Genomic DNA, 21,133 nt, shown 5'->3' on the forward strand with positions numbered 1-21,133 from the left:
TGAAGAAGTCTTTCTTAACGTGAAAATAGTACAAGCGTACTGATGTAAAGGGTGAATAATAGGTATCCATATTCGATCACTATCATATGCTGAGAAAAATACATTAACCTTCGGGAGGACGAAGGAGTGGGCGACATCTACATTTTATAATTTGAACATCGAATTCAGGGAGAAAAATGTGTCCATAAGAAACTAGTCTAGAATATCAATCGTTAAATTTATGGCGATGTAAATTTTCATAGAAGTGGCAAAGAAATTGAAGATTAAACTCAAGAAATTATTGGCAAATGCATGTGTTTTGTAGTTGCCGTTTCAAATAAGATTGTTTTACCCGTATATACACAAATAATTTTCATTTGTGTGTAAGTGAATAACCTATTTCTTAGTTTTCTCTTAGTTTCATGTTAACGTAAGCGCTACCTTGCTGATTCCAATTAACTGAGTACCTGAGTAAGAAAAGGAGCTATGCCAAACAAGTTGTTTATTTTTTGTTTTAATGGATCTGGATCGTGCTGATATCTGTGGACCATGATACGAACTGCTTGGAAGTGTCATGTTCCCAATTACATTTTCATATGAACGATAATTTATTCCAGTGTATGTTTGACTTGTTTAAATGAAACCTTCATTTCCTAAAAATTTGATTTTGTTGCATGGCCCTTTCTTCAACTGAGGCACTCAACTTTTATATAGAAATTTTATTTTCTGATATTTTGTTCCTGAAAAGTCAACAAATGTTTTAGCAGATATTCATTCCAAAACTGGAAGTATCACTCAGTGAATATATACTCTGACTTATTTTGTGAATGACGGTAAAAATGGTTCAGCGCTTTTATAACTTATATCTGTTAGCCGCGTCCAGTGTTCCATGCTCTCCTTATATCTTCTCACAAGCTATTTCTTTGGTTCCATGTCAGGTGAACGACTCGTCAAAAATGTCACTAAAACGAAAACATTGAAAACCAAAACAGTGTTTTCAGAGCAATCAAATAATTATCGGATATGAGCTGGTTACTATCGTTAGATGCGGAAATGGTAACGCGGTGTGTCAAAAGATAAAGTTTAATGCCACTTAGGAGGTTATAGTTTAGGAAAACACTAGCAAAATAAATTATTTGTTCAAGAACAATCCCGTTAGATACTATGACTGCATGCGAGCATTTAGAAGACGATGAAAATTTCCTCTTGGATGACGATAATACTGCACAGAGAAATTGCATCAAGTGTCTTATTGTTTCTCCGGATACTCCTAAAGAAAATTCCTACAGGGGTGAAGCACTAAACGGGTTGATGTTTCATAATGGAAATAGGGGATCGATGTCGTCTACTATAGTTGATGACCACAGCGACAATTTGGAAGACTCTCCCCTGTTGATAAATGTAAGTGATCCTTTTTTCAAAACATGTTTTCACACCTTGATATGTAGCTCAAAACTATATTGGAAAACACTATTTTAGAAAAAAAATAAGGGTTTCTTGTTAGTTGTGACTGATCCATATGTTTTTTATATATTTTTGTTCAATTCCAACTGCAGGACAATTGATGTTCCCTGCGTACCATCTGACTTGTGTAATTATATAAAACACTAGTCCTTTCACAATTTTCTTCCTGTACTCCTGTTTGAGTAAGTATCGAAATTGAAAAGGCAATATTTTTGGAGAGATTAGTTTGTGGCAAAACTCCGATATGACGAAAGTTTTTTTTTTCAATCCACTTCTGATAATACACATGTTTTTATATTCTTTAAGCTAAAACATCAACAACAATCAGTGAAGATAAGGAAGTGTTTGTATTTATTGTAACCGTCATAAATATATTTACTCCGCAAAAATATAATAAGCCGCCTAATTAGCATCAATAAAAACTTCCGCTCTGATAGCATATACACTTGGTAAACTATATTATTTGTACTTTGAATGTGTAAATGAATACTTGAATTTTTTTCAATAACGTTTTATCTTTGTCAATTTTATAGGTCAAACTCGAAACAGCTTTTTTTTAAGTGTTTCTCACATAATAATCTACTGTCTCTGAATGCCTCTGAATAAATAATTGATCTGTTTTTCAAAGAACGAGTGGTCCAAGCATCGTCTCTTGTGGTACACCGGTTTTTTTTTTTTTAAGTAAGCTTCCAACTTGAGTACCATTTTTTGTAAAATCACTGACACACCATTCGTTTCTACCTCTGATATTATGCTGAGAACTAATTGCTTGGAACACAATCCAAAATAATTTGTAAAATATTCGTCTGGTATCATTCTTTGAGAACCCACACATCATCCACAAGTTTACATTCATCCAAGGAAATGAATCACATAAAGATTCCAAATTTCATAATAAAGATATAACAATGATACCTAATCATTAATAGATAATATCGGCGCTGATGAGTTACAAAAAACAACTTGATTAAATCTGGAGATGTTTTCAATTCTTTGATTTAGATAATATTTTTTTATTGCTCGAGAAGTTTAACCTGAATTCCACTTATTGTTTAACGTTGTTTCTGTCACCATGTCGTCCAGAAATATGGTATGTTAAAATTTTCTTGCATACAACCGGCATAATTGAACCAAAATGATCCGCTTCATTATGATATTTTTCTTCAGGCGTCACTTGTTCGGGAGATGAACATTTTCAAAATAATACATAATGGACACATTATAATTGTGAACAATTACAAGAAAATCATTTTGAACATATAAAATATACTCTAGTAAAGACGGATGAAAAAAAACACTGGTCATAGAAAAAATATTTAAAAATCCACAAACACTCAAATATGTTTGCAAATCTGCCAAATTGAGATTTGAATCTAATGTAGTACCAAACGTTTCTTCTGCTACTGCGGCAGACATCATCAATGGTATGTGCGGTGACTGGAGGGCGAAGGTCTAAGCAAGTCTCAGTTTTTTTTTAAGAAATTCACTTCAAGAAATACTTTTTTCAAATAATGAAGTTATCGGTCAATACATTTAAAAAAGTGTCACTGATCACTGTGTGTACATAGAAATATTTAAGAAAAATGATTCTTGGGGGTCTTTTTTAACGTCTTATCACACATTAAAATGATTTTTGAAATTTTTTTCTGTGAGTTGGTGCATATTAATCTCGAAAACAGCTCAACTGATTTGAGTGCGGTTTTGACTAATGTATTGTGGCGAGCTTAACTCAACATTTAGTGTTTGTTTTATTTCAATTTATTCATAATTAAAAAAGTTATCTCAATTTAAATAATCACGTTAAATATTTTTTGGAAAAAATACTATGATTTGGACAAAACTTTGTTTGTATTTGGAAAATGGTTTTCCTGTAAATGAGGGCATTTTGCTGTTAGAAAATCCGGAGGAATCAAAACTGAACTTCATGCAAACAAGTGAACATTGGGTAATTTGATTTGGTACTACTTTTTTGTTATCTACCAATGTAAAATAAACAAATACTTGCTTCATAACAGGATTAGAACCTGCTTCATTTTTCATTTCTTTTTATTCAAATCATGTAAAAAATTTCGAAACATTAACAACAAACTTGTAACTGCACTGCTTTGGAGTGTGTTTGCTTTACCAATTATTATTATTTTGAAGTATTTCTCGGATTCTGGGCTGTGTTTAATATATTTAGTGAGTACACAAAAATTACGTGTTCTAATAGTGGATAAGAATCCATAATATCCTCTTCATGAGTTTCTATCAGTTAGTTGTGATTTTTTTTAACGAAAAATAATTCTGTGTGTGTATTCAGTAATGCAGGTAAATATAACTTTGAAAGGAATATCAGCCAATTTTTTTTGTGGTTATGTCAATTTTCAAGTGCAAAGTTTGTAATAATCTTACATCAGAAAATGGTTCATGGCATTTTTTTCATTTTTCGTCAACAACGTCTATCAAACAGTAAGAAAATCTCTTACTGTCTATCAGTCATAGTGTCATAGATAATGTTTAAAAGTGCCAAAATGTTAAATATTATCAAGAGTGACTAAACACAATACATTTACAAATAACACAAACAACCGCATATGCTTTTGATGGATTGTGGGGCCCAAGACTTGAATTGACTCTTGCTCTATAGATTTACTATTGATCTTTAGTCAATTGATTAGAGTCACACTGTTTTTCAACTTCCTCAATATCATTGATGGTGTCATCAGCAAATAGGGTAAATCGACAGGAATATAGGTCCAGAGATTGGACCCTGAGGCTCGCCACAATCATTTGAATCTTTACTTGAGATAGTCGAAGTTTCAACAATTTGACTGTGTATTGAGAAGTACAAATGGTGCAATTTTGGAATCATCTCTCTCAACTCGTAATTCTGGAATTTATGCAAAAGAATTTTATGATCGAACACTTCAGAGATGTCACAAAGCATTTGTTCGCTATTCATTACGGAGTATACCTCTCAATATAATTGGAATAATTGATTGTGGAAATATTTTCAGGATATTTATAGAGAATCGGTAGTCGAGACGACGGAATTCCATTGCCACGATTCTTTGTCCGCTACTGAAGATACAAGCGCGTGGAAGAAACTTTGCATGGCTGCTGCGTTTTGTTTTTTGTTTATGGTGAGGAGTTTATTCCAGATCGAATGATGAAAGGACACTCGATTTTCGTGTTTTTTTTTGCAGGTAGCAGAAGTGGTTGGAGGCTACCTGGCTGGAAGTCTGGCCATAATGACAGACGCTGCGCATTTGTTTTCGGATTTTATAGGGTTTTTGATTTCTTTACTAGCGATTTGGGTGGCGAGGAAACCACCGTCGAGAAATATGACGTTCGGCTATTATAGGGCCGAAGTTGTAGGTGCTCTTCTAAGGTAAGTTGAAAAGATATAATTTATTATAATGATATTTTATTCATTCAAAGTGAGTGTGAATAATATTTACGTCATACTACATGACAATTGTTATTTACAAGCCTCACCTGACAAATTTAATCTGGGGCATTATTTTGAGTACGATATTTTCATATATGAAATAATTTTAATATAAGAATTGTTAGAAGCTATGTAGTTTGATTTCAAATTAAATAGTTAGTATTAATCTCAATATTGACTTTGTTGGAAATAAATATGGTTTGAAACCTCTTTTAGAGAGTTGGACTACCAAAGATGAAACTTTTTACTTTCAGTGTCTTATCAATCTGGTTGTTAGCTGCTATATTCTCTACGCTAGCCATCAATAGGATCTACTATCAAGATTATGAAATAGATGCCAATACAATGATCATCATTGCCTCACTTGGATTAACAGTTAATATCATGTGAGTACTAATGTTTCAGATATTATGTGCATGGTGATTAGAATAACTTATGAGGAGTGACTGAAACTGACACTCTCATCAAAAATATGAACCTGTAGAGAATCTGGTTATATTTGTCATAGTTTAGATTCACAGCTTTCGTAAACTCAACTTTTAAAAAACCGAGTCTGAAAACTCGGGTGGATAATATCTTGCTTTTCATGGAGGATCTACAACGAAAAAACAAATTTAATGAACTTCCCTCACAGCATTTCAACAAATTCTCTGAAATAACTTCTATTTCACGTTTTATTATGACTTAAAAATCCAGACCTTCCTCGTATACATATCCATTGAGTTCCTGGGATACCTTCAAAGAAGAATCTTCATAGAAAATTCGATGTTTGAGTCAAAGGTATTTTCTTTTGTAACGTATAATGTGAATACACTAATTTAGGCTCCAGAAAAAATGATGTCAGTCTGAAAATATATTGAAACCAGCTGCATCCAATTTTTGAAGGTCACCAACAGTTTTATTGTTTTTCAATATATTTGCCATTCAGATCGGTACTTTTTTTACATGCATTCATGGATTCTGAAAGGATACATCAAGAGGATCGCTTTATACGCAATCCCCTTGAACAACAATTAGTATATGAAGAAAGGTGATGACATCACTTTTTACCAAGACGCCATCTATAGGATTGACAGAGAACTCAATTCTCGAATATCAAAGATAAACGAGGCTCACCAAGGTGGTCAGTTGTAAAATCCAGCTTCGATGAGATTCGTCCCCTGGCTTTTACTGCAAATAGTTGCCTCACAGTGAAAGCTGCAATATACCATGGTCATAAATAGAACAGCAACTTATTCTTTTCAAGACTGTGGTCACTCCTGATGCATGGAACGGACTTGGTTGAAAAAGACCATAACTGGCTGAATATATACTGTGCTTGTGAAACAAAACAGCAACTTTGATTCTGTAAAATAAAGCCATTAGGTTCAAGGTCACCTAAGGCTGTCTCAGAATGAGGTACTATCTCCTCTTTTGTGGTCACTCCTGATGGACACTCCGCTTGATGTCCTTGACAAAAGATAAGATGCAAGCTTATGGCAAAGACCCTTCAGCAAGGGTAGCTTGTAATATCCTGCAAAGGATGCTGGAGGATGTATGTAGTTGGTACGATAGGTAGCAGATATCTGTGAACCCCAGCAAAACTGTGAGACTTCCCTTCACCAGGAAGAGGAATCTGGATGGTTTAACTTCCTTTTCCTTCAATGGTTGGGTTATTTCATTTGCAGCACACATGTCTAGGTATTATTCTTGATAACAAACTCACCTAGAATGCTCACTTGGAAAATAGTTTACACAAAGACAGACTTTCCTGATGAACACGTTGAAGGACTTATGGAAAATCTTGAAGCTCAGGAACAAATCCATCGGATATATGTGATGTTTGTCACAATTGCCTGGCGTCCAAAAGATGTACAGCAAACTGCTCAGGTGAAGCCTCTGGTATACAGAAACTAGACTTGTGTATAGCTATTTCGGGTGCCATCAGCACCATATCATCAGCAGCCACAGAATTCCTTCTAGACAAGTCTCCCCTCCATATATTATTGGAACGATAGGCTACATGGACAGAATACGGAATGGGGAATGTTCCTCAATTTGGGTTATTACAGCAAATGCAAGTTTGAACAAAATAAAGTTGAGTTTAATTCATGAGTTTTTCAAATTCACTTCGAAAAGTATTCAAATTGATGTTTCAAATGTTGGGTTTTAATTTTTAAAGGGATTTGTTTCTAATTCACATATTGGCAACAGCGCCTATATCAAGTTGAAATAGTTTATACGTACCTAGATATTCTACTTTAAAAAACGAAAATTATCTTTATTAATCAACAATGAAGGCAAAATATAAATTATAGTTCAATACCACCTCCACAAGCCACATAAACAACAGTTGTTTTGTTATTTATTTATATAGAGGAAGATATGTTAGGTGCTCAAAATGTCATATGTCACAGAATGTCTCGGAACTCGGAACATAAGTAAACAGAACAGCATGCCTCTGAAATATGTCATTTTTGTTAGTCTCATACAGGTAACAGATTCATTGTCTTTTATTAGCTATAACCGATGTTGCCAAATGATGAAATAGAAATAAATCCCTTTAAATGTTGAATGCATTATCATCATTGTATTTTTTTTTGGTTTACAGACTTTGTAAATAAAATAATTTTCTCATGATATAGCATATTCTACTTGTGAGATATGCAGATATTAAAACAAATTCAAATGATTTTCTAATTTATTGATGATTTTCTATCATGTTACACACAGTTACCAAGCATACAACATACAAACTAGTTCAAACCTATCGACAATAAAATGATACAAAAAAACTCTCAATGATATCAATACGCACGAGCTTCTCCTAAAACTAGCCTGGCAGCAAGTAGGTAAGTATTTACAATTCGGCAAAGATCAACTTTGGATAAGGATGTCAACTCATTAGATGAGGAGAGAAAGTCGGGAAACACATGAAACAAATCGATGTGGGAAAAAAAAAAAGGTTTTTCACTGTGTTGACGAAGGTTTTTTTCCTTATCTCCGTGTTGCATTGCATTTGTCCGTTTGATAATTCAAACATGTATAAGCAGTTGAGATAATCGTACAATACTCTAAACACATGAAAGTGTATTTATGTAAGAATTACAAAAATTCCCATACGAAATTTAATTCACTGATCATCAGCAACAACAGAAATCATCTGGATTTTGCAAGAACAACATGTTTCTCGTCCACAGGGCATCTTGAAGAAAGTCGGCATAAACAAGTTTAATCATTTGTATACATGTGTACAATATAGTACTACTATTAAAGTTCAAAATGATAATTATTATTCCCAAGAGAGTGCCAATAAATTTACGAATTCCCCAAAGCTCAATCCTTGGGACAGTTCTCTTTATCTGCTACATAATCAAATTTAATGAGGCCCTTATAACTTTAATGTCGGTGATATAGTATCTGAAAAAAATAAATGCTCACCTGGTAAGTTCAAGTAATCCAACTGTTGAATAATTTGAATAGCTGGTTCTCAAATAGCCTTACCTATCTATATCCAAAGAAAGCAAAGTTTAAACATTTTCATAATAATCAAATTAAATTTAAAAGAGTTAGAGCATTCATGATCTGAAAAAGCAATTTCTGATATTGAATTATTAAATTACAGCTTTTGGGGTCTAGTTCTTCATATCATCTTGAAAGTGGTAATTGTTGAATGTAGAAATAACATCAATATATTATCGACAGTATCTCCCATAAACAGATTTAAAAATAAAGTAAGCAATTTAATGATTTTCAACATTCTGTTGAGAAAACAGAAAAATTTCACTAACTGCTGCTTTTTCCGACTTCATTGTTAACTTTTTTCTCTACAGGACAACATTGAGAAATTATTTGTGCAACGTTTAGTTTTGGAGAAACCATCCACTGTATTTTTTTCAATGGTCCTTATGAAAGTACACTTGATAAATTCTAAATTTGTACAGGTAAAATTCGCCTAAATATCGGACAATTCCAGATTTTGTTTTTCCAGTTTCATGATCAATTCCCTCAACAGATATTTCCGAATATTGCAATTGGAAGAGAAAGTTTCAAAACTCAACCTTTTGTAGATGTAAAAATTCGGGATAATTGATCAAAGGTCAAATAGATTTGAAATGTTCCCCTTTATTGGATTTAGTTTTCAATGAGGAAATTGGTAATTAGGACAGGTATTAAAAGTAAGTAAAATTATCAAAATTGAATTCATAGACACATAACGTTGCACCGAAAACCTCTGAACACTGTTTTGTGGAGAAGATGAATTCATTTCGTCATATTTTTTCAAATATAGTTGGAAAGGAATACAAATAACATTTTCGATATATCAGAATTTTTCGGTTTTCCTCAAAGGTGTGTTAATAATCAAAAAATACCGCGATCTTTTCTAACTCAACCATCTTCAAATATTTTATGGTTTCTTGGATCTTCATTACGTACAGTGTGAAATTACTTTTTATTCTTTCTTTGATAAATGTTCAATCACAAGCTCTTCAAGTTTTTTGGGAAATGAGAAGGTTTTCACATATATGAGAATATGCTGGATTGTTTTTCAGAGTATTTATCCAATCAGCTCATGTTACAGCTCCTGCTTCGAAAGGGCTAACTAGTTACCTCTAGTAATATATACACATGTATAATGAACAAAACTGATTTGATGTGCGACTTCCGCCCTAAAATAGTATCAACTCGTGCCTTCTACCGGTCCACTGTGATTTTCAATAATAAATATATACAAAATGATCGTAAAACTAATATTTACTCGCAGGAACTTACAGAAAAGTTTTTTTCCATCCTGAACGTTCACTTTTACAATGATTATGAGGATAGAACCATTGTTAAACTGAAATTCTGTCTATGATTCAACAAAGTTCATTTGCATAGACACACATTCCACACTTTTTTCCAAATCCCTTTGGGTGGGGGGGAATGGGTGCTACCGCAAAACTGAAACACTGAATCAATTGTTCCGGATCAATCCGATCCTATTAAAATACTCTTATATCTACGTCTCGACGCCGTCAGCTTTGCATAACTCCTTCCACATGTCTTGGTATTCTTCAGGGATCGTCAGGGAGTATGACTCGTTTTCCCCTCCAACCATCAGCAGGTCCTTTACCAGCATCCACTTGTTCTGGAATAGATTTTTCGTTTATTAAAAATGACAGTATTTCCCGGATTTCAGAGAACATTCATTTGAAAGAATGCAGTGTGACAATAAGCAAAGACAAAAAAAAATAAGGCAGAGTGAGGTACCGCAAGGGTCTCAATTGGGACCACTATTCTGGTTTGCACCATCATCGGTGACCCATCATAAAATATTTGATAAAATCGGCTGATACTTGATGAAAATCCATATCGTATTTAAAAAACACTTTATTGTGAGATTTTCTCTGGACAGTTTTACAAAAACGCAATGCCACACAATGGCTTCTTCAGGCGTGCCTCTAAAGACACACCTGTGTCTATAAGCATTTGAAGTACAATAATAAATTCCCCCACTGGTATAACGCTGAACTTAGGCAGACAATAAAGGAAAAGGAAAAATACTTTAAAAAATCCATACGTGCAACTCCAAAACATGATGAATACAGAAATAAATTTTGTGAACTTGGAGTAAAATTGAAAAAATTAATGGAACAATGTAAGCTCTCTCACATACAAACTATTGAAAACAAAATCAGTAAAAAACAAAACAAAGAATTTTGGAATTACATAAACAATAAAAAAATGATTACAAAATATCTAATAATTTCAGATATAAAGATGAAGTAATTTCTGATGACCAAGACATTACTAATACTTTTGCTGAATATTTTCAATCAGTTTATAGTAATGATTCTCCAGGTGGTACCAATCTCTCTCTAGAGAACAACAACCTGCGAGAATTATGTATATCATCAATTTCCAAACAAGATATCTGTAAAGCAGTTAGATCCCTGAAACCCAAAACATCAACTGGAGTTGACGGTATTCCATCTTACTTTTACAAAGGTTATATGGAAAACCTAATGAGACCTCTGAATATAATCTCCAATAGCGTTGTTGAAAGTAGTGTGTTTCAAAAACAACTCAAAATGGGACGTATAATTCCTATCCATAAATCTCATAACAAACTATAGGCCCTTAACAATACTCCCTTCATTATCAAAAATCTTAGAGGGAGTCTTATATAACAGACTATATGCCCATGTTGAAGACACTATCTGCAGAGAACAGCACGGTTTTGTAAATAAAAAATCAACTAACAAATCTCATGTGTTCAACAGTAACTTAGCACTCTCGATAAATACTGGAATACAAGTTGATGTAATCTACAAAGACCTAACAAAACCATTCGACAAAATGAACCATGGTGTTCTCATCACCAAATTAAGGAAATTCTCAATGAATCAATCAATGATAACATTAGTGAATATCTATCAGATTGAGATAAATTTGTTGCTTTCAATAGAAAAAGGTCGACACTATTCAGACCAGCCTCTGGCGTTCCTCAGGGATCAATTCTAGGTCCACTTTTATTTATAATGTTCATTAACAATATAGGTGATTATATAAGACATCCCAAATTCCTGCTCTATGCAGATGATCTCAAACTATACCAAACCATCAACAATGAAAGAGACAGTGAAAACCTTCAGAAAGACTTAGATTCTATCACTATCTTTTGTGAGACGAACAACTTGATGCTGAATGAGGGTAAATGCAAAGTTATGTCTTTTTCACGAAAAAATGTTATTACTCCAACGGAATACTCAATAAATGGCACCAAACTGAAAAAACTTGCTCAAATCAAAGATCTAGGAGTCATATTTAATAGTAACTTCAACTTCAGAAATCACATAGAATATATTGTACGCGATGCAAACAGAAAGCTTGGTTGTGTGTTGAGAAACACCAGGGATTTCAAATGGGAACTAGGAATTGTTCTATTCAATGCCTTTGTCAGATCAAAGCTCGAATATGCTTCAACAATTTGGAATCCGCAAACAGGATTTCATTCAGAGATGATAAAAAAAAATACAAAAGAAATTTCTTAGGTACACCTACTTCAAAAAAAAAGAGTCTCCCTCTATGATCTCCTATAGGACTCAACTAGAACATTTTGACATGCCAACCCTGTCGGATTGTCAAAGCTTGAATGATGTACTATTTATTTTCAACATATTTAATCAGATAATAAATGTACCGAAACTCCTCAGTGTGATCAATCTTCATATTCCTAGTGCTAGTCTAAGAAATTGCAATAGGGTTTTCTATGTAGACACCCGATCAGAGTCTCCACTCAATCGCTGCCTCACGCAAGTGAATGATCTAGTCGTAAGTTATCAAAGTCTTGATTTTTTTGCTGTGATGAATTAGAAATAAGACAGTAGTTTTTAAAAAAATGTGCCATATATATACCTGTTTTTATTAATGTTTCTCTTGTACGTAATTTTAGGTCTTTATTTACTCTGTGTATTTTAAAATCATATATTGGTCACAGAAACTGATGTCAATAGTACATTGGCAAAATATGACTCAAGTGGGCGCAGTCTTTTAACACAGAACGATTTTACGTTTCTGCACTGACTCACCTTAGTTGGCCCGTATGTATTATAACAGTTGGTATTGAACATATCTGAAAAAGTGTTTTTGTTACAAATTGTAACTATAGAACATTTGTTTTGCATCTATAATGGGGTTGGTAACCTGAAGTTGTGAGAATATGACTTAAATTCATGTTGGGAATTTTGATTCAAGTACTTGCCAAGTTGGATGTTGAAATCTCTTATTTTATAACCATAAAACCACATATTTTACCCAATTGTGGTAATTTGTTGAATGGAGAATTCCAACCTGTTAGATTATGGAGCCGTATACAGTATAATTTTAATTTGACACTAAAATCATCACAAAGAAACATCATAGTTGTCACAACTATTAGACTGACCTTCTTTCTAAATGTGAGGTAGATAAAGAAAAAGACTGTGAGAGATTCAATAATTTAAGTCACAATTTTATCTCATCTTTCCTAATATCTTTTTCTTTCTCAAATATAGTCTGCACGGAATCGGGTAGTAAAGTACTGAGACGTCCAGTCCAATAGTTATAATGTCTATGAGACACATACTAATTTAATTTGTAGAACCTGAATTTCAATTCTGATCATTATGACACACTACTGAGGAAGCTTCACCACTACAGATTCAGGTAGGTATAACAGAGGTGAAAAAAAGCATTTATCTACGATTGTGATACGCGAGTAACATTCAAATTATATTGCTGAAATTTTTCTGTGATAAAACAATCACTGAAGTTGCCAGGCCTAGGTATTGCCATTTAAAAGTGAATATCTCTGTGATTCAGCTAGCGGGGTCGTAAATTTTGGGTGTACCACAAGGTGAATATCTTAGCCTTTTGTTGTTTTTTGAAACATGTATATAATTCCCAAGAATTTTCGGATTACTTTCAGTGCTACCAGTAGCAAAATCATTTTGATCTATAATTTGATTGTTGTTCATTTTATAAAAACAAATCTATGCTTTATTACTTTAACAATAATTTACCAAGTGTCAGATTGGAACACAGTTTTGATCAACATATATCATCAAAATCCTTGGTGTAGACAATCATTATTCAACAAGAAGTTACATTTTGTTGGTGCATCATTTATCAAAATAATAAAAGCCACCGACATATCTGCAAAATTCCATTTTTGAGATGGGGCATTGTGATTCGTTGCAAAACTCTAATCAGCTCTACTTGCTAATGGATAAACAAAAATACCTTCTTTTTGCTGACTGTTATCCGCCTCGTGTTGAACCCGCCTTCGCTTTTCGACCTGAGGTGGTACTTGGCTGCTATTGCATGGATTTGAGCTCGCTCTTCTTTAGTAAATCCGGAGTCAAAGCCTAGAGTAGTTGTTTTATTAGATCGAGCATAGTCGTAGAGGATCTTTTGCACTTCCTGCATGACATTCTGCGAACCGAGACCCTCTCTGGTGATGTTCTCGACTATTTTGTCTGCCACGGTCTTCTGCTCACCTAGAAAACGTCAGCGGGATTCAATTATACAGTGTGATCTACTCGTAGAAGTTTCTGAAATGGGAATTTATTAGGCAAACACAAATAAAGTAACTCATTCATTCACTTTGATTTCTTTGAATATGGTTACACCAACTCAACTATGGGGGAGATCCATTTGCTGAATTATGTGATCTTATCAAGGCCTTTGATTAAGTGAATCATGAAATACTTTTGCAAAAACTTGATCGCTATGGCTTTAGAAGTCTGTGTCTTAACTGGTTCGAATCCTATATTAGTGGTAAAAAACGGTTTGTTGAAACATATGAAAAACTATCACAGAATGGGGATATGGTGTCCCTCAGAGTTCAGTTTGGCACCAGAATGGTTTTTTTATTGTTTCAACCAAGGTGGGTCGAGAATTTTTTACAGAGACATTCGATAAGTGAATGCTTCTGAAGTGAGTCATCTAATTACTTGAGCCTTGATTGTTAAGCCGCTATCAGGTGATATAGTTAAGAAAGAGTACATCTACCTACCTTGTTCCTGCGTACCCAATCCCTTTCCTCCCCACCCCATCTTCAGCATCATTTGATGGGCCTTACTGCCTTCCAGACCCATAGCAGGTGCCAGTTCCTCTTCTTTCTGCTTCGCCAAAGCCTCCATGGACACTTCCTCGAAATGGCACTTGGACGTGATGAAGAAGCACTTGTCTTTCAGAACCTCTAGCCCCATTTCGTACAGGGCTTCTTTTGCGTCTTTCTTCGACGAGTACATCCCCTCCACTACGGAGAACCCGTTCAGGAGCAGTTTGGAATAACCCGTACTCTCGTCCCTGTCTATCGCAAGGACACAGTTCTTTACCTGATGCGCGGCGTTGTGGAGGAGGACGGGCGGTATCTCATTGTTGTTCTGCAGCAGCACGAGTTCTCCGATTCCGTGTGGTTGGGACTTCACGGCGTCCATCAATTTTTCCACTCTCACCTCCAGAGGTGATAGCAACTCCTGTTCTAGATCAGGTTCTGCGTGAATCAGAATGAAAAATGCTTTATTGTCAATAAAATCCATTATTATTATTATGTAGAATAATTTTTAATGACAAAACAAACTCAAACATCAATGAACATGCGAAGGAATTCAGAGCTGGATACATTATCAATTGGTATATTTTGTAAATGCACATCTGGGATTTGGCATCGATAAGACACAACTTTGTTTTGTGTGAAATATCATCCCATCCTGAAGAGTTTTTATTTTTTCATTTTCAAAATTATTCCATTTATTTCATTTTCGGAGGTGGGTTAGTAATTGAGAGAATTTGTAATGGCTGTATGCTTTAAATAATGGATTGAGTTTACTTCAGAGATTTTCTTTCTGCTAATTTTTTGGCTACAGAACATTGAAAATAGTCCAGTCCACCATCGATGTGAAAAGAATTGCTTTTTTTCTCTCAACTCATTAAAATTTTTCCACGACAAAAATCCGTTTTTTTTCATCTTTTGATGATCCGTTGTCATAATAACTATTCTTAACATTCTTAATACCAATCTCAAGGAAGCAAAGCAAGATTTGAGTAACATTTCATGATATAATTTAGGTACTTTTGAGCCTTTCGTCAGTTTTTTTCATCTTTAATGTTCAGTAACGAAAAAGCTTCATCAAAAACAGTAAGTAGATGTTTAAGAAAACCACTTGATGTATCATCAACTGACATGACATGTCTCCAATTCATCTTCACAGGTAATTTTGAAAATTCAACTACACAACCTACCTCGTTTTTTACGTGTATGTTCCTCGGGATGTTCCCATCTGCTAGGGCGCTGCTGTCTCTCTCTTGTAGATCTGTCATAGGGAGTGCTTCGGTCCAACTGTCTTCTAAAGTTACCCCGGTGGTTGTCTTCAAAGTCATACTTTTGATGAAAAGGTTCGTTATCACTTTGGCTGCTGTGCTGTAATAATAATGATAATAATATTAATTTCTTTTGTTGAAAGTATACAATTACTGGATCAATAGGATTGTCATGCTTCATATAATAATTGCCTTTAGTGCAAATAACAAATTGGTTTATATTCTCAAGCATAGTAAATTAGCTACCATCAACCTTGTCATGCTTCAAATATTTTATGCTGGATTCAAGCACCATTCTTCAAGTTGTATGTCGTACAAAGTCTAATTCACATAGATATTATAGGTTTACATGAGATGACACATACGCTCATGCAAAAAAATTTCCACTGAAAACTTTTGATCGAATTTCTCACGATTTGTTAAGCTTGATTTATAGATTGAGCAACATGAATACAATCCGTTCTATAAAAAGTGTAAGATCAACATGCTTTTATTTATAAATGCCACTCCATCTCCTGCGGTATTTTCCTTATGAACAACCAATCAGAGCTTGGAATTCCATTTTTCAAAAACTGACAGTTACTAATTCCAATTTTATCACTGCTTTTTAATCTCACACCTACTATATTTTAACAATCTATTTATTATTATCAACACAAGTTGAAAGTTTTCTTGTTTTGGATAACCTTTTGCTTCGCATTGATGTAGGTCTAACATTACGTTAATCTATAACTCCAGCTTTAGAGAATTACCTGCCAGTAGTAGCCTTCGTCGTCGTTCCTTTCTGGAGGGATGAAGTTCAAACGGGGGCGATTCTGGTTCGAGAAACTTTCATCGATATTATTTGCGTGTCGGTTGCCCCCAAATTCATCTCGGTTCAACATATTCTGATCGATGAACACCGACATCAGGGAGGGAATGTTGGAACTGGTCTGAGCGTTGTTGGAATTGAACGTATCGGAAATCCAGGGGCTTACGTTAGATCGTCCGCGGCCGTTCGCTAGACCATCGTTAAAGTTTGATTTCCACGGATTCCTGCTGTCCTTATTGTTCATTCCTCGATTCGAATTGTTGCCTCGGAAGCTCCGATTCCGGTTCCGTTGCATTTTTTCGCACACCGATCGCCAGAGATTCAATAATATTGAAGAAAATATACAGAGTTGAGAAAAGGAAGTTATCCTGCTACCTTGACGTTTTTGTTTTGACTTTTGACTTTGACATATCTGTCGGGTATCGGTATTGTAGACATTTTTCGTTCATGTTGGATCGACTAACAATGTTGCCAATGTAAGTACCGTGGATGAGCCCCGTTTGATGTCAGATATCAGCAGCTTTATGTTCGAAATTTCTTTCGTAGTTTTAGTACGACGTAACTGTTAAACGTTTGAATAAACTTGTTACAATTAGATATTCATTTGAAAGTTCGCAATAAATCTGACAGCGAGTGTAATCTACATTATTTTATAAATAATTCCTCATCTAGTTACTAGGGCCTAGGAATTTTTTTTCTTCGTGGCCTAGGCACAGCATAGGTAACAATTTTTACGTATGCTGTAGCCTAGGGCTCCGAAATGAGTAAAAGAAGAAGTTAACGGCCTTTCTTCTTGAAGAAACCAGCCAACTTCAAGTCGCTAACTAATTTTACCCTTTTTTCAGAATGGGAGGAATCCTGCACGGCGTCTGCCACGCCCACGGCCACGCCCCACACGCCCACGTTGCTTCCAATAATATAAACGTCCGCGCGGCCGCCATCCACGTACTTGGCGACTTGCTGCAGAGTGTCGGTGTTCTCGCCGCCGCACTTATCGTCAAGTTTTGCCCGGATGCGCAGATAGCCGATCCAATATGCACGCTCATCTTTTCCGCGCTCGTTGTCTGCACGACAATCAGAGTCGCCAAGGACTCTCTGTGGTTCCTTATAGAGGGCAGTCCGATCAACACGTGGAAGTTAAGGGCGGAGTTACTGAAGATCGCGGCCGTGAAGCATATCCACAGCCTGCATATTTGGTCGTTATCGCCAGGAAAGAACGTTGCGGCCGTGCATTTGGCTGTAGGTAAGTAGAAAACGTGTGTTGAGTGCAGCAGAAGTCGACGGTTTTGAGCTGACAATTAGCGAAAAATTGAAATTAAAAAAAATTAACAGCATCAATGTATAGAGTACAAACTTCTCTATCGATCAGTACATACCAAGACAAATTAGAATTAATATTTATCGAGATGTGGAGCTACAAAAACACATGACAATAAAACGTACAAAACTTTTGAAGGTAGTATAAAATTTCACTTAAACTATCATCCTCAATGGCGAACTTCGAAGTTTCGGAATAAGACATTTGTCTTATAGGAATTTTGTTTAATTTTAGAATAATTTCTCATTTTGATTATAGTAAAAATGTGTTTTTACATATCTGAAAAATATAAACACGTCACTCTTAGGCTATGGGCAAGAAAATAGCGACGGCCGAGACATGGCGAGGCGACGGCGGACATGCATACAGCGGCGTTCCCACGAGGCGTTAATCACGACAGTGAACCACGCTTTCGTGAAATACACTTCTGTGTGAACGCATAGTCGTTAAGCTTGCTTTCGTGAGGAACGGCGCACGACTCAAGCGTGGATAGATCAAACCTGTTTGATTTTCAGTCGTGATATACCGTTCGTGAAGCCAAGATGTCGTCACAGCAACGTGGCATTATTAAGTTTAACGACAGTGAAACTACGCGTTTTTTGGAGTTATATTCGATGGAAAAGGTGTTATATGATCCAAGTTTGGAGGAATACCGTGATAGAGATTTACGAGCTGCCGCAGTTAAGAGAATAAGTCATGAATTAAATATTCCTGGATTTGGACCAAAAGAAGTTGTAGCAAAATTCAAAAATTTAAGAAGCTCTTTCTGTCAGGAGTTAAAAAAAATATCAGACAGTGCAAGGTCTGGAAAAGGTACAGATGACATATACAAGCCAAAAGTATTTTGGTTTGATCTGATGAACAGTTTCATTCGTCCGTTTGTTCAACAGCGACCCACACAATCGAATCTGGTAATTACCTTTTTTTTATAAAAATATATATCGTTTATTTATGAAAAATAATTTTAAATAGTTTAAAAACGACATACGAGTATTAATTTAAATTTAAATTAGTACGAATAATGCGTTGTTTTTACTAACTGTTCTTCTGAAAAATTGCTTTTTAGTTCCATACTAACCAAGTTTGACGCTCCTAACATATTTCTTCGCTGTATCCATTCTCTAACCCAAAAACGTCTTTTTTTTCGTTTTCTTATAATTGTGTCCTGTAAGCACTCCATCTTTTTTGCTAAGATAGTAGCAAAAAACGAACTTAGAACAGCACAACTTTCAACAACTAGATCATTCATGATCGATGTTTCGATGGTGACTAGTCGAAACGCGAGGCGTGAACGGCACGAACCCCCCAACCGTGTGAACGTTTTATAAATTCACACTTTCGTGAGTGTCACGAACGAAAGTTGACTAGCGTGGTTAACTGTCGTGATTAACGCCTCGTGGGAACGCCGCTTACAACATCGACACAAAACGAGCAGTGGCGTTTCGTGCGAGATACTTCTCCTCATCGCCCCGCACTTCCCATCGCTCGGCCGTCACTATTTTCGTGCCCGCAGCCCCACTCTTGAGTAAACAGTACCGCGTGCAATCTATGAATTTTGTTGGCAACTAGTTTATACACTCAACAGGGTTTTTTTTTCATATTCAATAGTTTTTCCTTAGAAGTTCAATAAATTATGATTTATTTATCTCTTGTTTTTCAGATGAATACTGTGATAGAGACCTTCTATTAGAAAAGGCCACTTCGGCCGTCCAAAGGCAAATCAACGTGATGAGCTGTACCATACAAATAGAAGCGTACAATCAGGCGCTGATCAGCTCCTGTCGACAGTGTCAAAGCGTACAGATTCGATGATCCATTCCTGCATCTCATTAGATATTAAATGCACAGTGATGTTCCTTGGGTGGCGTCACTGCCCGGTCGTTTTGTTTTTTTTTGTTTTTTGTTGAAATATATTTTTCTAGAAAAAAATTTGTTTCATTTATATATTCAAAATTAATCGAAATTGAAAAATAAAGTACCAGTATAGTCGAAGTAACCGATATAGTAATCTTAAAGGTCTCGGCGAAGTCAAAGGCCGAAAAAACCAATACAAAGGAATTATGCCGCAACGAATTAGTCCACGTGGACTGAAGAATTGGCGGTTCGTATTGGATAATTTTTACTAATCGAATTTTATGATTGGCTGAAGAGTCATAAAATTAAATTTGAAGTCATGTTACGGTGACCAACAGAATGTAGCGATGAGTACCGCCGTTGTGTCGTCCATGTTCAGTTCAGGAACTGATCGCGATTTGAGTGTTGAAATTCTATATTGGTGAAGTTATAATTACTTAAAATTTTTGTTATTTGTTTAAAATGTGGCGTCCTTGGACAAGTACTAATAGTAATAACGAGTGTGATAACAACGCAGACTTTTTCCTGTGTAGTGATTCCAATAGCACTGGTGAACAATGCGAAAAAGAGATACTAGTGAGTAAGATTCGGATGCATTTGAATATTGAAACACAAAGAGTATGTTTCAATGTATATAAGAATCTACATATCAAGTTTGGTTACGAGGGAAAAAAACTATTACAAGCAACATCAGATTTGACCGAAATTCCTTTCTCAACTGTACGTAAAATAGTCAAAAACAAACCTTATGAACGCAAGACGCGATTTGATGTGGGATTACCAAAACCTTTAGATGTTCATCTAATAAAATCATTAAAAAAACAATATACGACTGTTACAAAAGTAATGAGATTCCTACAATTGAAATCATAAGGAAGAAATTGAATACTTCCGGCCATAACGTGAGCTGCTGTGACAAAACTCTTCAGAATTGGATAAAGAAACTAGGATTCAGATTTAAAATAATAAACAAACGTCAAGCAGTTATGGAAAGCAGGAGAATAGTGGAATTGCGTAACAAATACTTAGAACAAATAATATAGACAATAACAACGGCAAATTTTCTATTTGGACGAAACTTGGTATGACACTCACGACACAGTTACGAAAGGGTGGACTGATGGTTCGAGAATGTGTACGCCTAACATGCCTGCAAACAAAGGATCGCGACTAATCATTGTGCATTGCGGAGGAAGTAAACGATGGGTTCCGAATTCTTTGAAATTTTGTGAAAAAAAACTTGAGGACTGCAATGTTGACTATTATAAGAACATTGAAACTAATATTTTTGAGGACTGGTTTGAAAACACATTGATCCCAAATTTGGATGCGAATAGTGTAATAGTTTTTGACAACGCTTCCTATCATTTGCGACAGCTCATCAAAGTACCGAATAAAAATTCGAGGAAAGATGAAATACAAAGTTTTTTAATGGATAACAATT

General features: G+C 35.2%; 2 protein-coding genes and 1 long non-coding RNA gene across 5 annotated transcripts; 2 read left to right on the forward strand and 1 right to left on the reverse strand.

The window, feature by feature from the left end:
- Positions 1-899: 899 nt before the first annotated feature.
- Positions 900-19,747, forward strand: LOC111505858 (proton-coupled zinc antiporter SLC30A2). Of its 3 annotated transcripts, none has more exons than XM_023160746.2 (6): positions 900-1,380; positions 4,443-4,568; positions 4,632-4,816; positions 5,131-5,262; positions 17,363-17,760; positions 19,496-19,746. In XM_023160746.2, exons 1-6 carry the CDS (start codon positions 1,144-1,146, stop codon positions 19,645-19,647), a joined length of 1,230 nt encoding a protein of 409 aa, XP_023016514.2. In that variant the 5' UTR covers positions 900-1,143; the 3' UTR covers positions 19,648-19,746. The 3 variants fall into 3 exon arrangements, with proteins under 3 accessions (XP_023016514.2, XP_023016515.2, XP_074032518.1); XM_023160747.2 differs by lacking the exon at positions 900-1,380 and adding an exon at positions 2,403-2,533 and having other exon boundaries at positions 19,496-19,747; XM_074176417.1 differs by lacking the exon at positions 900-1,380 and adding an exon at positions 3,609-3,753 and having other exon boundaries at positions 19,496-19,747.
- Positions 5,269-9,831, forward strand: LOC141482720 (uncharacterized). The gene is made up of 2 exons (XR_012465681.1): positions 5,269-9,328; positions 9,370-9,831. It is a non-coding gene; the product is annotated as an uncharacterized lncRNA (long non-coding RNA).
- LOC111505857 (NF-kappa-B-repressing factor) lies at positions 7,543-17,115 on the reverse strand. Its single transcript, XM_023160745.2, has 5 exons — positions 16,459-17,115; positions 15,629-15,806; positions 14,397-14,879; positions 13,622-13,878; positions 7,543-9,986 (listed from the first exon to the last, which is right to left on the reverse strand). Exons 1-5 carry the CDS (start codon positions 16,810-16,812, stop codon positions 9,858-9,860), a joined length of 1,401 nt encoding a protein of 466 aa, XP_023016513.2. The 5' UTR covers positions 16,813-17,115; the 3' UTR covers positions 7,543-9,857.
- Positions 19,748-21,133: the final 1,386 nt, after the last annotated feature.

The sequence above is a fragment of the Leptinotarsa decemlineata genome, unplaced genomic scaffold (assembly GCF_025532065.1).
Source record: "Leptinotarsa decemlineata unplaced genomic scaffold, Ldec_3_MD MMD2_tig00001719_RagTag_RagTag, whole genome shotgun sequence".
NCBI classification, from domain to species: Eukaryota; Metazoa; Arthropoda; class Insecta; order Coleoptera; family Chrysomelidae; genus Leptinotarsa; species Leptinotarsa decemlineata.

Excerpts from the sequence above, each read along its gene's own strand:
- LOC111505857 (XM_023160745.2), bottom strand. The coding sequence starts at position 16,812 with ATGCAACGGAACCGGAATCGGAGCTTCCGAGGCAACAATTCGAATCGA. Across the intron at positions 15,807-16,458 it reads ACGAAGGCTACTACTGGCAG|CACAGCAGCCAAAGTGATAA; the intron begins GTAATTCTCTAA and ends TTATTATTACAG. Across the intron at positions 13,879-14,396 it reads ATTGGGTACGCAGGAACAAG|GTGAGCAGAAGACCGTGGCA; the intron begins GTAGGTAGATGT and ends GACGTTTTCTAG.
- LOC111505858 (XM_023160746.2), top strand. The coding sequence starts at position 1,144 with ATGACTGCATGCGAGCATTTAGAAGACGATGAAAATTTCCTCTTGGAT. Across the intron at positions 4,569-4,631 it reads CGTTTTGTTTTTTGTTTATG|GTAGCAGAAGTGGTTGGAGG; the intron begins GTGAGGAGTTTA and ends TTTTTTTTGCAG. Across the intron at positions 17,761-19,495 it reads GGCCGTGCATTTGGCTGTAG|ATGAATACTGTGATAGAGAC; the intron begins GTAAGTAGAAAA and ends CTTGTTTTTCAG.